This window comes from Styela clava, chromosome 11 (genome assembly GCF_964204865.1).
Source record: "Styela clava chromosome 11, kaStyClav1.hap1.2, whole genome shotgun sequence".
In the NCBI taxonomy this organism is placed as follows: domain Eukaryota; kingdom Metazoa; phylum Chordata; class Ascidiacea; order Stolidobranchia; family Styelidae; genus Styela; species Styela clava.
In genome coordinates, this window is record NC_135260.1 from 18,805,216 (window position 1) to 18,819,375 (window position 14,160).

General features: G+C 35.9%; 1 protein-coding gene across 1 annotated transcript; it reads left to right on the forward strand.

Annotated features, from left to right (window-relative positions):
• The first annotated feature begins 4,871 nt into the window (after positions 1-4,871).
• Positions 4,872-12,223, forward strand: LOC120347742 (uncharacterized). Its single transcript, XM_039417814.2, has 5 exons — positions 4,872-5,064; positions 5,568-5,763; positions 7,230-7,421; positions 9,987-10,096; positions 10,261-12,223. The coding sequence occupies exons 1-5, from the start codon at positions 4,907-4,909 to the stop codon at positions 11,069-11,071; spliced, it is 1,467 nt and encodes a 488-aa protein (XP_039273748.2). The 5' UTR covers positions 4,872-4,906; the 3' UTR covers positions 11,072-12,223.
• Positions 12,224-14,160: the final 1,937 nt, after the last annotated feature.

A 14,160-nucleotide genomic window follows, 5' to 3' on the forward strand; every position in this document is an offset into this window, starting at 1 on the left:
GCGCAAATTTTTTTTTTTGACCCAGTCGATAGCAAGAAATCTTTTCTACTCCTTTTTAATGGTTAATAATCTGTTTAGCAGTTATTTTAAATAAAAACGTGTTATTTATAAGTAAATATAAATCGGTTTTCCTATTTTGTATATTTAAAAATCACGTAATCTCCTAATTTGTAAATTTGTTACTAAAAAATGAAAATAAAACACACCACCCCAAAATAAGCCCCGGTGTTATTTTTCGAAAAAAAAGGAGACACTGTCTTATTTTCGGGGAACACGTTAAGATGATGTATTCACTCAGAATCGTGAAGTTTTTTTTACACTTGTTTTAATAATTGTATTTCGAATCAAGAGTCTGCAAAAATGCAATAGATATAGTACATTGTGTAAAATTGGTGTTCTCTTTGCGGCCCCCAAAATTCGTTTTGCGGCCCCTAGTTTGGGAAGCCCTGGTCTATTCTAGATACCGAATTTTTTTCACTGGTTTGGAAGTGAACACTTGTTGACTCTTATTCTGGATGGTTTGAAATTAACCACTTGCCTGATATTTCCTCATATACTGTCTTAAAGAAACATTTTGCTAGATTTGGCAGTCCAGATGTATTGTTTGTTCAGTGATGGTGGTCAATTGCTGCAAAAAAAAAGCCAACAAAAGAAATATTTTGACAAGTCTTCAAAACTGCTACCTAATTTGAACACTGGTGATATAGTGAGATTGCAAACTAAAAAAAGATATGACAAGGAAGATATCATATGCCAGAATCATCACTTACCAAGATCTTAATTTGTTGAGTCTGATGGAAGAAGATATCGTCGCAATCGAAGACATATGGACATCCTCCTAAATGGATCCTCTAAACACCAATATAAAGTGATAAGAATTTAATGATCAATACCTCCTAAAATCAATTTAACAATCTCCTAATAACAAATAGGTCAACATATATGCAATCTTTTACAAACCTACTCGCCGATTGTGTTTTCGTTTTTCAGGCTACGTCACAATCATCGAATGACGTGAAATATGTGAATAGGTTTCCAAAGACTGACTCTGATGAATATTGGTGGTAACAGACTCTGATGACCGCATGGTCGTATCGTTGCCACCAGTATGTTCCCCAGCTTTTCTCTTTAGCCAAATTGAAAAGTTAGGGGGTGGTAAATAATTTGCTATTAGAGATAAAACTAGGCTATTTGTATTCTTAAAAAAATGGTATGTATTTAAGAAACGATGTACATGGGAGGCCCCCCAAGTTGATTGACGGCGAGCCAAAATCCACAGCAGAATGAAATTGTAGGGCCAGAAAAGGGGAGCGAGGAAAAGTGCGGGACGACACGGCTGGGGTTCAGAGAAAATGAGGAAATTTTGAGAAATAGGCTCTAAGCTTGATTTTAGATACACCTAGCATCGCAGTTTGTTATGTAATAAAATCAATAATTATAATATTTAGCTGATAGAATTCCCGGGGAATAGATAACAAGCACGGCTAAATATATACTACTACGTTTCAACAAGTAATTTGCAACTGATAGTGACTAATGAAGTTACTTGCTCATCTGGCATTGTATGAATGGCTACTTATGGCTTGTTTTGTTACACATTTCTAATTTTTTTGAACATGTTTGTTTGACTTTTGTATTAATTAAATTTTGAAACTCGCTCGTCAACTGATCATAATGTCGCATAATGTTGTATTCCTTCAGAACTGAAATATTTTGTAAGAAGACAAATCGCTGAAGTTTGATTCTTTTCAATAAAGAAATAAAAACGCTGTCATTCATCTAAAAAACGTCTGTTTTTAGTGCCTAGTTCTCGTTTTGTGACATCTTTAAGCTTTCTTAATATATGGCTGATATCTAAAATACTGCAGTGTGTAATCATAATACCCATACCTATACATAAGATACCGGAATAATTCAATTGTTACGAAATAAACGTGCTTAAACTGTGATAATGATGTAACAATAGACGGTATCTAAAACTCAAAAGGTACCACATGAAGGGTTAAACTGTTTCACTCAAGTTCGGCGGGCCATTTTAATTCGTCACGCGGGCCGTAATTTGCCCGCAGACTGCAGTTTAGAACCCCTCAGTGTGGAATCGCACTTCAAAATTAGGGGGGGTGTTTGAAATTTTAGGGGGGGTGTTCACCCCCTGTAGGGGGGGGGGGGGGGAATCACTGGTTGCCACCCAGTCTATACCGAGAACTGTTTCGCTTTTTATTAATTATGTTTTTGTCGTGTATATGTTTTCTGGTGGACAAAACAAATACACTCTCTCTCTTCCGTATCAATCTCAAAGTATCCTATGAAAAAACATCCTCAATTCCTTTATCATTGCTCCCACCTATTATAACCGATAAATTACAATACCTACCTCAGTATCAATCCCCAAATCTCATTATATTATACTTAAACTGTTACCAGTAGTATATATTTAATAATTGATGTAATCTGCAGTCCTGGACTACATTTTGGCATGTCTTTGGTGAATGAATCAGAAGATATCTTACAGTACGTATTGTTCTGAAACCAAACGATCACCAACTAATTGCAATGTATTTCCAAGCATATTGAGAGGGTTTTGCCTTTCTGCATGCAATCCTATTCAATGATTTCAGAGTCACCGATGTAATGTGACTATTTTCATATTCATTGTAAGTGTCAGGGTGGTATTTCAGAATAGTAATGCTTATGTTTCTTCAAAGCAACCGCGGTTTAAGTTGAAAACAATGAAGCAAGACATTATGAATAGCCCGTATCGCCAAAATTGGTATCAAAACTAAGTATATATATTCCGACAGTTTATCTCACATTAATGATAAAATTTATAGTCTCGGAATCGCGAGGTTTATGTTCTAATCTAGTTTAAATTGTGATTTGGAAAAAAAATAAAGTGCAATAGATATAGTTCTTTGTTGTTATTTAAATGTGTAATAAAATACAATAAAATGCGCAAGTGACTTTACTTAGTCCGGCCCGCCACTGCATTTTGAATATTCAATGTGGCCCGATGGCAAAAATAATTGCCCTGCCCTGATGTAAGTAGTATCTTCTTGTAAAATGGTATCGCTGGCTAATAATTTTTTGCTTTCTGGAAACAAATGCCAGGTGATTGATTGTTCGATGTAAACTTGCTTTCTTGCCCACCGACTTCCCATGATTCTATGCATCTTTTCATCACAGCTGGCGTTTCGACGACGCCAATACTTAACAGTATATGCCCAAAAGACGAGGTATATCGTGTTTTATTTCAGCGCAAACCGAAATCACAAAGATATCGTTCCAAAACATACCTTGTAGGTCCATACACCGAAAAGTACACATCTATTTTATAATCACTTCAGTAGAGTACACGTTAATATAACATTAAACAACTATATATAGTATGGAGGGGTCTTCGCGGTGCGGTCGTTAGCGACAAAGGAGATGACGTGAGAGCCAGGTATGGGCTACATTAAGCAACTATGTTCGTGAAGATGAGATCAATGACATGATTCCAACTAAATATTGTTTTTTCCGCGCTTCATATAATATGCAGGTGATCGTATATAATAACGTAGGCATTGTATTATTAAAAACAAAATTGGATAACGACTTGTAAAATACATGACAACTTGATATCAATTCCAAGTCATAAAAATTCTGCATTACTGCAAAGCTCAGGTCTACCCGTCACGTGGATGTGGAGGATGTGCGTATATGTTGAAAGTAGTTGAACTCATGTGACGAATACGATTTTCAAGAGTTTTAATTTATGCGCAGGGTTTTGCATAACCCCTTTTATGATTTCGTTTGCGTGTTACTGTATCTGGGTCTGACAACACCAAAGTTCAATGGCAAACTCAAGTATGATACATGTGGAGTATTATCGTGCGACATTACTAAAATAAAATTTGAAAAAAAAAAAATATGAGAGTGATTTTGTATTTCAATAAATATTCAACTTTACTTGTTAGAAAATACGCATCTGGGTCACACTTCATAGTTAATAATTTACAATATCTTTTATTAAAACTGAAATGCAAATCTTAATTATTATTTCATAAATTTTGTGACAAGCAATTGTCATGCCTGCTTGTGATTACTTATCGGTGGCGAAATGGGAATTGACATGCAAACTACTTCATGTTTCCGACCTTTTTTCACGAGTTGCTTATTTGTCACCTCATCGTGTATCGTTTTCAATATAGTGCACGTGGAGAGTGCACCGCTTAGCCATCGTCTACTTGTTATTAAGCCCAAATAAACCACAGAAGACAACACGGCATATTGCACAACGATACTTTCTCCATTCGTCACCTTCCGAAATCATGGAACAGCTAATTAAAATTAGTTCAGTTTTAAATATAGCAATAATAAGCTTAAGTGATTATATTGATCAGCCAATCAGATAAAAACTTCAATCAAAAATAACACCAGTTAACAAATAAAATATATAGACATCATTATTTGATTGTTTTGATGGGATAGGATTTTTATATTCATCCCGGAGGAGCGGAAGGGCGCTAAGGTGGCTAAAATATCAAAACTGACAAATATCAAAACTGACATAAACAATGGAAACATATTTGTACCCACTACATTCAATGCTATCCGCGCATTAATTCAATGCCATTGAAAATCTACGAGAAATTCCGGTATTGAAGATTTGGAAGCGATATCTTGAAAATTCAATATTACGTATTTTGCCCACATTAGGTATATACCAAGATTTTCTGTATTACGCATCAAATTATTCATGTAAAGGCAATGGAATTTGGGATTTGCATACACATGTCACATGAGTAATGTTATATGCGTGATTGCGTGTTTCCTTTCTTTCTGATATCGCACATTGAAAAAGCGCATCCTTAGACTTAGAATTCATTATTTCATTTCTGTATCGTGTTCGTGAAGCATATGAAATATGTCCAAAACGTTTTTGGTGCTCTTGTTCTTATTTTACACATCAAGCGTCTCAAATTCAACTCACTATGAAGAATATAAGGAATCAAACTATGATGACTTTGAAATGGATTATTATGATGCGTATTCAGAAACAGCAAATAACGATAATACGTTTAGGTAGGTTGCATTTTACAATGAATATTGAAAAAATCAGAATATACTAGCATATATATATAAGCTAGTAACTATATATACGTACAACTTTGACTTAGGTGAACTCATCCCATATTTGTGTTTATAGCTATATACATTTAAAGGTATTATTTTATTTTCAATTTGGCTAAAAAATATATGCATACGAGCAGAGTATTTAATGTAGAAGTGAGTGCATAATAAAACGATTCTCGTAATAATTAACCAAAATAAGACGATCCGGACTAAGCTGGTATTTGTGCTTCTACTATATTTTCATTATTCATATATATATATATATATATATATATACATACGTAAATCGATAATATCGAAAATTTCATACGTTGCGAAAAATTGGAGAGATGAGCAGTTCCCAACTATTGCGATTTTATCAATAAAGTTTGAAATGTAATCTATAGCGACCGCATCATTGCATAGGCCATAGAACACAACGAACTTCAAAAAATGACGTTTTTGTTCACCAGAACAATGCAGGAAAACGGTAACGTAACGGTTACATCTAAATCATGTGGAAGAGAGCGATGTGCAGGATCATGGGGAGCTTGGCAAACATGGACGGAATGCAGTATCCCACTACCTGGAAATAAAGTTGCACAGTGTCATAACACGATGCACATGCGAAGAAGGTTTTGCGCTCAAAGTGACATATGTCACGAAGTTGTAAGTAGAATTTAGTTGAACTGTATGATTGAATGATGAAATGATAGTATTGACATGAACTGCTAGAGGTCTCTCGTAAATCGGTACTCACTAGAGAGCACAATTCTAAACTATAGTTCTTTATAATCTCAGTAGCTCTTACAATTATCACCCATATCTTTGTTAGGGATCAATCTCCTTTATTCCTGAGTGAGACGCGTGACCTTGATTTGAGCAAATTTCTTTTATAAAATAAAAATGAAGTAGTTTGCAAACTATTTGCTATTAGAAGCACTATTCACTTGTTTGAAAGGAAATATGCGAGTCTTTGTGGACTTACATCAGCGTCGTCCAACTCATGGCCCGTCCAACCAGAAAGCATATCGAGTGGCCCGCACCGTATTTTTCGAAATTGAGTAAAAAAAATTGAGCAAAATCATTTTTCGAGTGATGTAGTATACAATGATGTGGTATAAACGATTTTTTTATTTTATCAAAATGCGCTCAGCCAGTCCTTTTAAACGAGCCATGCCCATGAGTGCCATTTTGAATCAAAACCAACCGGGAGGAGATATAGTCGCTTACACACTTGGTCTTTTATCACTCTATATGACGTTATCTGATCTGTGAGACAATCTTCTTCTATTTTTAGTTTATGCGCGGTACGTACGTACATCATGGAATTCTTGATGTTTCGGCAATGAGGCAAGATAAAATTGAAAAATATCAAAATGTTTCGTAGAATCTTTTATGTACCAGGAGTAGGTTGTGAAAGCGAGCTACTTGGTGGCAGGAATAATCGCAAAACAATCAAAGCCATTAAGGGATGTATTGTTCGGGTTGCCAATGTTTTATGCCCGGAAATAAAAGAAGTGTTCGCAAAAATAAGCCTGTTATGACAGACCATTCTCGTCGTATTGAAGAACTTGGGAGTTCTACAGCAGAAACTTTAATTGCAAAAGCGGGAAAGTTTTATTCGTATTCCTTGGCGCTTGGCAACGAAGGCAATGACATCAAGTCTACTGCTCAATTAGCGTTTTTCGTGCGGGGGCGTTGAGATGATTTTGAATTTACCGAAAAGCTCGCAGCCATTGTCTCGATTAAGGTCACGGCTTGAGGCATTGATTGTTGCGAGCTGTGATGAAAATGATCAAGCGTCTTGGCCTGTCCTGTGTAACTTTTGGGAATAACCCCTAATGGCTCCTCATGAATGGTTGCGAAACAATAGTTCATTGATCTAATAATTGTGAAAGTTTGGTGTGAGGGTATTGTTTGGTTTTTCATTAACCTGTAATCAGTAGCAAAACTAGAACATAACTACTTTGTTAAGTGGTCCGCGCAATTATTAGTAAACTAAATGTGACCCTTCGGCCAAAAAGATTGGACGACCCTGACTTACATGGAACAGAGATGGCAAAAGACATAGAATAAACAATTGAATGAATCTATTATCATCGCAAATCAAAACTGAAATTACACTTTTATAGAATTGGGCCTATTGTGTCCATCAAAGTTCGTGCAGTGGAGAGTGGTCGCAGTGGACTAATTATGGGAACAATTGCTCAAACTCATGCGACAGAGAAAGACAAAGAAAACGAACCTGCTATTCAACATCAGGTCTTGAAATGCCAGCAATATGCTATGGATCTGGAACAGAATCTGTTCAAATTGAATCTATAGTGAGTAGATTTTTATTTTGTCTATATTTATTTTTTACATTTAAAAAAGACATTTACATCAATCCTATTTTGAGTATCTTGGTATATTACACTTTTGCAGATTATGTCATGTTATGTTATATTCACCCGCATGTGGTGGCGAATATACAGGATGAGGCAAAATATATTATATATATCCCATATTATATTTTTCGGAAGAATAGTCAAAAAAAGACTTTAATAAATTTTTATTACATACTCAACAATGCATTTGATTGCCATTTTGTGTACTTGCCAACTTTTGACATTTTGTGTACTTGCCAACTTTTATAAACAACGCATTGAAGATGCCCATAAAACAGCAATACATTGCTGTAAGCGTATTCTAAAGTTTTTCATCACCTTCTGAGAGAGTCGTTTCCGGAGAATTTCATTTATTGTTTTGCAAATGACAGCTTTCAGTTCATTAAGGGCTTTTGGTTAGGGCTCGTTCACCATTAGGATAACGCCACAGAAGGTGCTGACGATCAAATAGAAGTCAAATGCGATGGAAATAGTCCTTGCAAAACATCAAATGAATTTTTGCCGTATGGGCAGTTGCTCGACCGTTGGATTTTCTCAAAGATTTATCAGCTTTGCCTTTAGTCGGTAATGATTCTCTGCTGGTAAAGAAACATTCCGCTATAAATGCACGAATTTACCTATCCAAGCCATATTTTTGCATCAAAGGTTTTCAAAAAATTTATGGTAGATCACTTGTTATTGAAATCTGTACAAAACTGGAAACAAAGTGGCAGTTCATTACCAACATAAATTCACATATACTAGATGAATAACTGCAACCTCATTGCCGTAGTGAAGATTTGAAAAGTGGAATATTTTTTGACTCACCCAGTACTGCGTGTCGATGACAACTACGACATAATCAAGAAGGCATTGTATTATTATGTAAAATAATTGAATATACACAGTCATGACGTATAAACTCAATGGAGAGTTTGTGCTACTGCAGGCAAAAAACTTTAATATTACAATGGCATTATAACGATATGTCTAAATCAGTTTAATATCTACCAGGTTTTTTTTAATATTGGGCCTAACTTATATTACAATGTATATAAGCATGAGAAAATATTCATAGTTATATAAAAACATGAATGAACGTAAATATTGTTTGATTCTATTTGTAATTCTTTTTAACAAAATAGGCCATTTTCTTTTTATTTATGGTCGACTTGAAAACTTGATGCTTTTTAAATACTCCGCTGAGTTCACATCACATTTTATCGCCATTGCGTCACGGATTTCGAGTCAGAAGCAGCTAAGACTGATGATCATTTCCTAAAGTAACCGAACGTTGTTCGTGCGTAGCCTATTACCAGTAAATCGTAAATTATTCTAAAACACAATAAAAAGGAAAAATTTCATGCTCTCAGGGTGGTCCAAGGTTGTCGGCCTCGCGGGCCACACTATCATTTTTGTATTGTTCACGGGCCACAATAGTGCCAAGCATAGGTAAACATTGCAATATAAAACAAACACTTTTATTGTCCAAACACATTGGTCATTATTTGTCATCTATCAAGCTAAAACATGCCAAAACCACCAAAAAACTCACTAAAACGTGTAAAAATTTTACTATATCTACATCTAGTGTAGGATTTCAAAATCTTCATATCGGAAAAAGTGCCATAAGGCACTGTGGTAAGCATTGTGGTATTTTTTCTCCCATATCTAGTCAAAAATCTGATTTAATTGGTCAGCTTTCTTTTCAAACTCATATTTACAAAATAACTTACAAATAACTGCAGATTAATTGATTACCGAATTTTACCAAATTTAAGATACAGGAGGGTAATTACTAAATTTTGTGACATATAGGCAGCATTTTTTGTAATACTGTTTAGGCTGGTTGGAAAAAACCACCCGGCAGGAATTATATTGGTCGGCCATTATTTTAATATTTAGTTATCAGGTATAGCCAACCATAGCTAGGCTAATAGATTACTCATCCGTTAGTTTTCTTTGAAGCCTATTCTGTTGGCATATATTCACATATATATATAAGACTTGGCCAAGCACATCATTCAACTTCGCTAGATGCCTCAGTTAGCCATAACACTAGTCAAATCAGTGACATTAATAATGCAACAATATGTCAAAAGATTGTTCTGGTTATTTTATGACGAAACAACACCAAATGCGTTTCTTTTACACTCACGCAAATGCGACGCGGGCCACAAAAAATGAAGCGGCGAGCCACATGTGGCCCGCGGGCCTGGGTTTGGACCACCCTGCGGCTTATCCCATTCAGTGTGTAATCAAGTTGGTAGACAATGCCAAACCAAGTCGGAAAGATTGCGGTCTATCCGTATTATGGTAGCTCCTTCCATATCGTTAGAAATCAGTGGCTGATTGTATAACCTCCCCAACCTCACGACTATTAAGGGCGGGTCGCCACGACGTTTTTCACAGAGGCAGACGTATATATATATATCTATTAAACGCATGTTGAGTTATGGAAAAATTGATTGCCCATGATTTTTTTTCACTCTGTCGACCTAACCCTTTGAATCTGCCATTCAGGAATGTCCTGCTAATTCATGTTCCTACATCAGTTTTGAAATGAAGCTTGGATTCGGTGTCGGTGGGATGGTATTGTTGATAATTATAATTATCATCGTGATAATCATGATGTAAGTATTACCTTTTTTATCCTACTACATTTTGTAAATGCACTGTATTGTAGCATACTTCACATTCTAATGAATAGTAATTAAGAATAATGATGATGAACAATCAGAACTTCGCGCAAATTTTCGGTGATACATATATAACCAATTCGCCGATCATGTTTTAGATCGAAGAGGAGAAATATCAACAGAGAAACTTCACTAGTCAGTTCACAATCTTTTTTGTTAGGACATTGGAGAATTTTATCTCGACGATTCACAAGAAGAACCCGTAGCGAACCACAGCCCCGACTTAATCCTGAAATAGCAATAAAAAGGAACTATAGCGCGGTCCATGTTTACGAGAGTCCGAACGATTATTCTCAGGTTCTCGATAACGCCGAAGGAAATATCTATGAAGAAACGCTGGGGATGTACGGCACCCCATGCGTAAACGAGGAAGGTAGACCTCGTACAAACACTGTCGTATCCGAGGAAAGATATCAAGTGATAGGTATTACAGGACCGTACGCTAGAATGCAACCTGTAGACCTACCAGGGTACAGTCGACAAATGAGAAGAGCCAGATCGTTCGATGACGTGTTGTCGGAAAGAAATTTATATCGTTCTCGTCCTCTTCCAGGATCTTCAACAAAAAACCCCAAAAAATTAAGGGGAGCCACCCAGTTGCCGCGAGTACCTTCGTACAATGGGGTTGCAGCGAGGATAGCCAGAAGACAAAACGAATCTATGAAACGAATTACTAAGCTGCCACAGCAATATTTCATGGACGCAAGCAAGCAAATGGCATCTGCCAGCGTTCACATTGAACAAAATAAAGAGGGATATATGATTCCTAATGTTAGAGAGAAAGAAATTTCCATTTCTTCGACTTACAAAGATAACAGTTCAAATTCCCTGGGACTGCCTATTTCATCTGACATTGACGTGTACGTTACAATGAAAAATTCTAAGAAGCAAGCCCCCCAAAAGCACTAATTTTCTTCTTCTTTCAACTAATAATTCTATATTACCATCCGTCAATTGGAATGTTCAAACTTGCGGAGGCCATTGATAAAATCCCACTTTATACGAGAGTGCACAAAATTAACTTAAACAACCCGGTAAATTAGTAGTATATAATCAACCAACTAGTATTTAAACCTAATGGATAATGAGCGGAGTGTATGTAATATTAGTCTTATCATACGTCCCGGTTTAGCCAGATCAGTCTCGATTTTGACAAGCTGACCCGGCGTGCCCGCCCGTAGACTTAAATGTCTCGGTCATGCAGTATAGCATTCATAAATATATATTATAATATCAGTACAATATTTTATGTTAATAGAGGCAGTCCATTTATCGCTGATTTGCAACTCACTTCACTAATCCAGTGAGAGCAATGAGAGTCATTCGCGGGAGAGATACTACTATATTGTATGTCATATTTATTATATGTTAATACGTTTTCCAATGATTTGAATATTAATAATATTCTTATGAGTTGAATATAACAAATCTCGAGATCGAGCCAAGTTTTTGTCCACTTCGCACTGTCCCGTTTATTTGTTTCTTCTATTTATATGGTAAGGCTACAGTTAGTTATATATTTGATGCATAATATTATAAATCATCATTATGTAGTTTTCCACTCCAATCTCTCTCAAAATTCCTTGGTAGCTTTTAAATTTTTAACACGTATATATCAATATAAGTGAGTGAACAGTCGCGTGCCGTATCGCATATGCATAAACTTTACAGTTAGTTATATATTTGATGCATAATATTATTAACCATCATGATGTAGTTTTCCACCCCTATCTCTCTCAAAAATCCTTGAAAACTTTTTAATTTTTAACACGTATGTATATATTTATATATAACTACATTTTACATTTATGTGAGAGTGAGCAGTCGTGTGCCGTATCGCGTGATACGACTTCTAACCACAGCCATCAGCATCCTAAAAGATGCAGTGACTACATCATTCATTTGTTGAAGCTTTCACAACATTTACAAAATTTTGTCATGTATTTCGATATTAAAGTATTTCAAAAGAATAGTTTATCTAACTGAAAATATTTATTTTGCACATCCTTCCGAAAATAGAAGAATATATGCGAAGGATTTATATTAAAAAGCGTCCGAGTTATGCGCAAAACCTGAACAACGTGGAAACCTTGTTCTCTAATGAATCTCATGCGGTGAAGCGTTTAAAAAGTACACAGCCTTGTATGTAGTATTTTACTATCCCATAATAGACGCCCTAATGATATATTTTAATAGTATCAGGTAGTATCGTTTACATTGTCTTCGAACCAAAGCTATAAAATATCACTCACTTTTAAATGTATGGCACATTAGACCACCAAGTAAAGCTTTAACAGAACAAGACAGGAAAGCTCATACATATGGAAACGAAGACCAAAACGAAATATTTTACTCACAAGTTCCCCCACTCTAGAGTCTACAGCAGGGCTACTCAACTGGCGGTCCGAATCCGGACCTTTCGAGTATTCAATTTGGACCGTTGCTGCTTCTTGACTTTGAATGCATCGTTTCTTTTTCATTTTACAATCGTAATGTAATGTATTTTTCGCTAAACCACTCAGGAAAAAATTCTCAGAGCACCGACTCACTCGTTCACTCCCTTAGCATTGGCTAATCAGTAATCAAAATAGTATACTCTCACTTTCTAGAACCAATTTTGAAATTGATGGCAAAAACAAAGAAATGTAATAACCATTGATAAATAACTTTGCAATTGGCGATTAATGAATCGATTAGCTGAAAGTCTTGTGGGCGTTGTGGTTTTTCTCAATATTGCTTGGAAAAGTTGTTCTTCTCCTCAATTAATATATTCCAAATTTTCAGTCATAAAGATAATTCGAGTCGCTGGAAGACTTTCAAATATATTTTTTTAAGGGTGCTATGGGGGCGAATAGTTCACATCTTTTCAGAAAAGTCGGCGCTCAGCGACATTTTTGAAGCCTTGTCACACCGGCTCCGAAGCGCGATATTGAACATTGCTCTTGTATTTTGTCAAACGATGCGTTCGAAATTTTGTTTGCATACGTAAAATATATTGAGCGGACCGTGGTAATTTTGTGTACGGATCTTTGGTGAAAATAGTTGAGTAACCCTGCTCTACAGTACCCCATAAAAAAGCTCCCTACTTTCGCTAAGTGCGAGATCCGCTCACAAGCGGCTTCGGAACCGCTATAATCAATTTTCAATTTTTGCTGACCTCGCCGCACAACCAGAAAAATTTGCTAGTGCCCTTAACACCTGTCGCAAAACAATGACAGAAATTTCAAACTGTATTGACTAAAACTTTTGTTGCAACTTTCATGCCTGCAGTGAAAGCGGCACGGGTGTCGATGGCTTTGAGATGGCATCGCATCTGACACCTGAGTTAGTGTGCTTGGCCAGACATTGACAGTAAGTACAACAATTGGAAAACATCGTTGCCGCAAGATCATGGAACTGTAAATGCACAAAAGAGTCTGTTTTATCAATGTTAATAGCTGTACCGCTGAAACCCGCTATAAAGCTCCTAAAAATTAGCAACGCTTCAAAGGTACTGTGCATATCAATCAAACAAGGAAATGGCATACTACGGTATATAGAATTGGTGGAAACAACAATGTTTTGTTACATAAAAAGCAACGGCCGAAACAAGTTTTCAAGATTCCATGATCGTTGTTTTTGTTTCCTTTTAAGCTTTGGTTGTTTACTGAGGAGAACAGCAGCTAATCATTTTCTTATTATTATGATTCGCTGTTTTTCAAAGGAACTGTTACATAGTCTTCCTGTTAAATGTATTCAGCAATTGCGCTCATCAAAGTTATTTACAAGTAAGCTTACTATATATAAATAAATTTAGCATTGAATCTAAAACCATGCCGTATCGCAGTATTGTGTTCGGTTTATACCGAATTATGTTTAGAAAACTGCTTCCAGTCTGGTGTACATTATCCTAGAAATTAAAAGCGTCATTACTTTTACCAAAAATAATTCTCGAGTTTATGTATGCAGCTTATGTCTTTATTCTTCGCAGTAAGATTGCTGTAATGTGTAATCATCGA

What these genes read in the sequence shown, in the direction of transcription:
- LOC120347742 (XM_039417814.2), top strand. Translation starts at nt 4,907, where the DNA reads ATGTCCAAAACGTTTTTGGTGCTCTTGTTCTTATTTTACACATCAAGC. An exon ending in AATAACGATAATACGTTTAG is followed by an intron (nt 5,065 to 5,567) that starts GTAGGTTGCATT and finishes TTTGTTCACCAG; the next exon opens with AACAATGCAGGAAAACGGTA. An exon ending in GTGACATATGTCACGAAGTT is followed by an intron (nt 5,764 to 7,229) that starts GTAAGTAGAATT and finishes ACACTTTTATAG; the next exon opens with AATTGGGCCTATTGTGTCCA.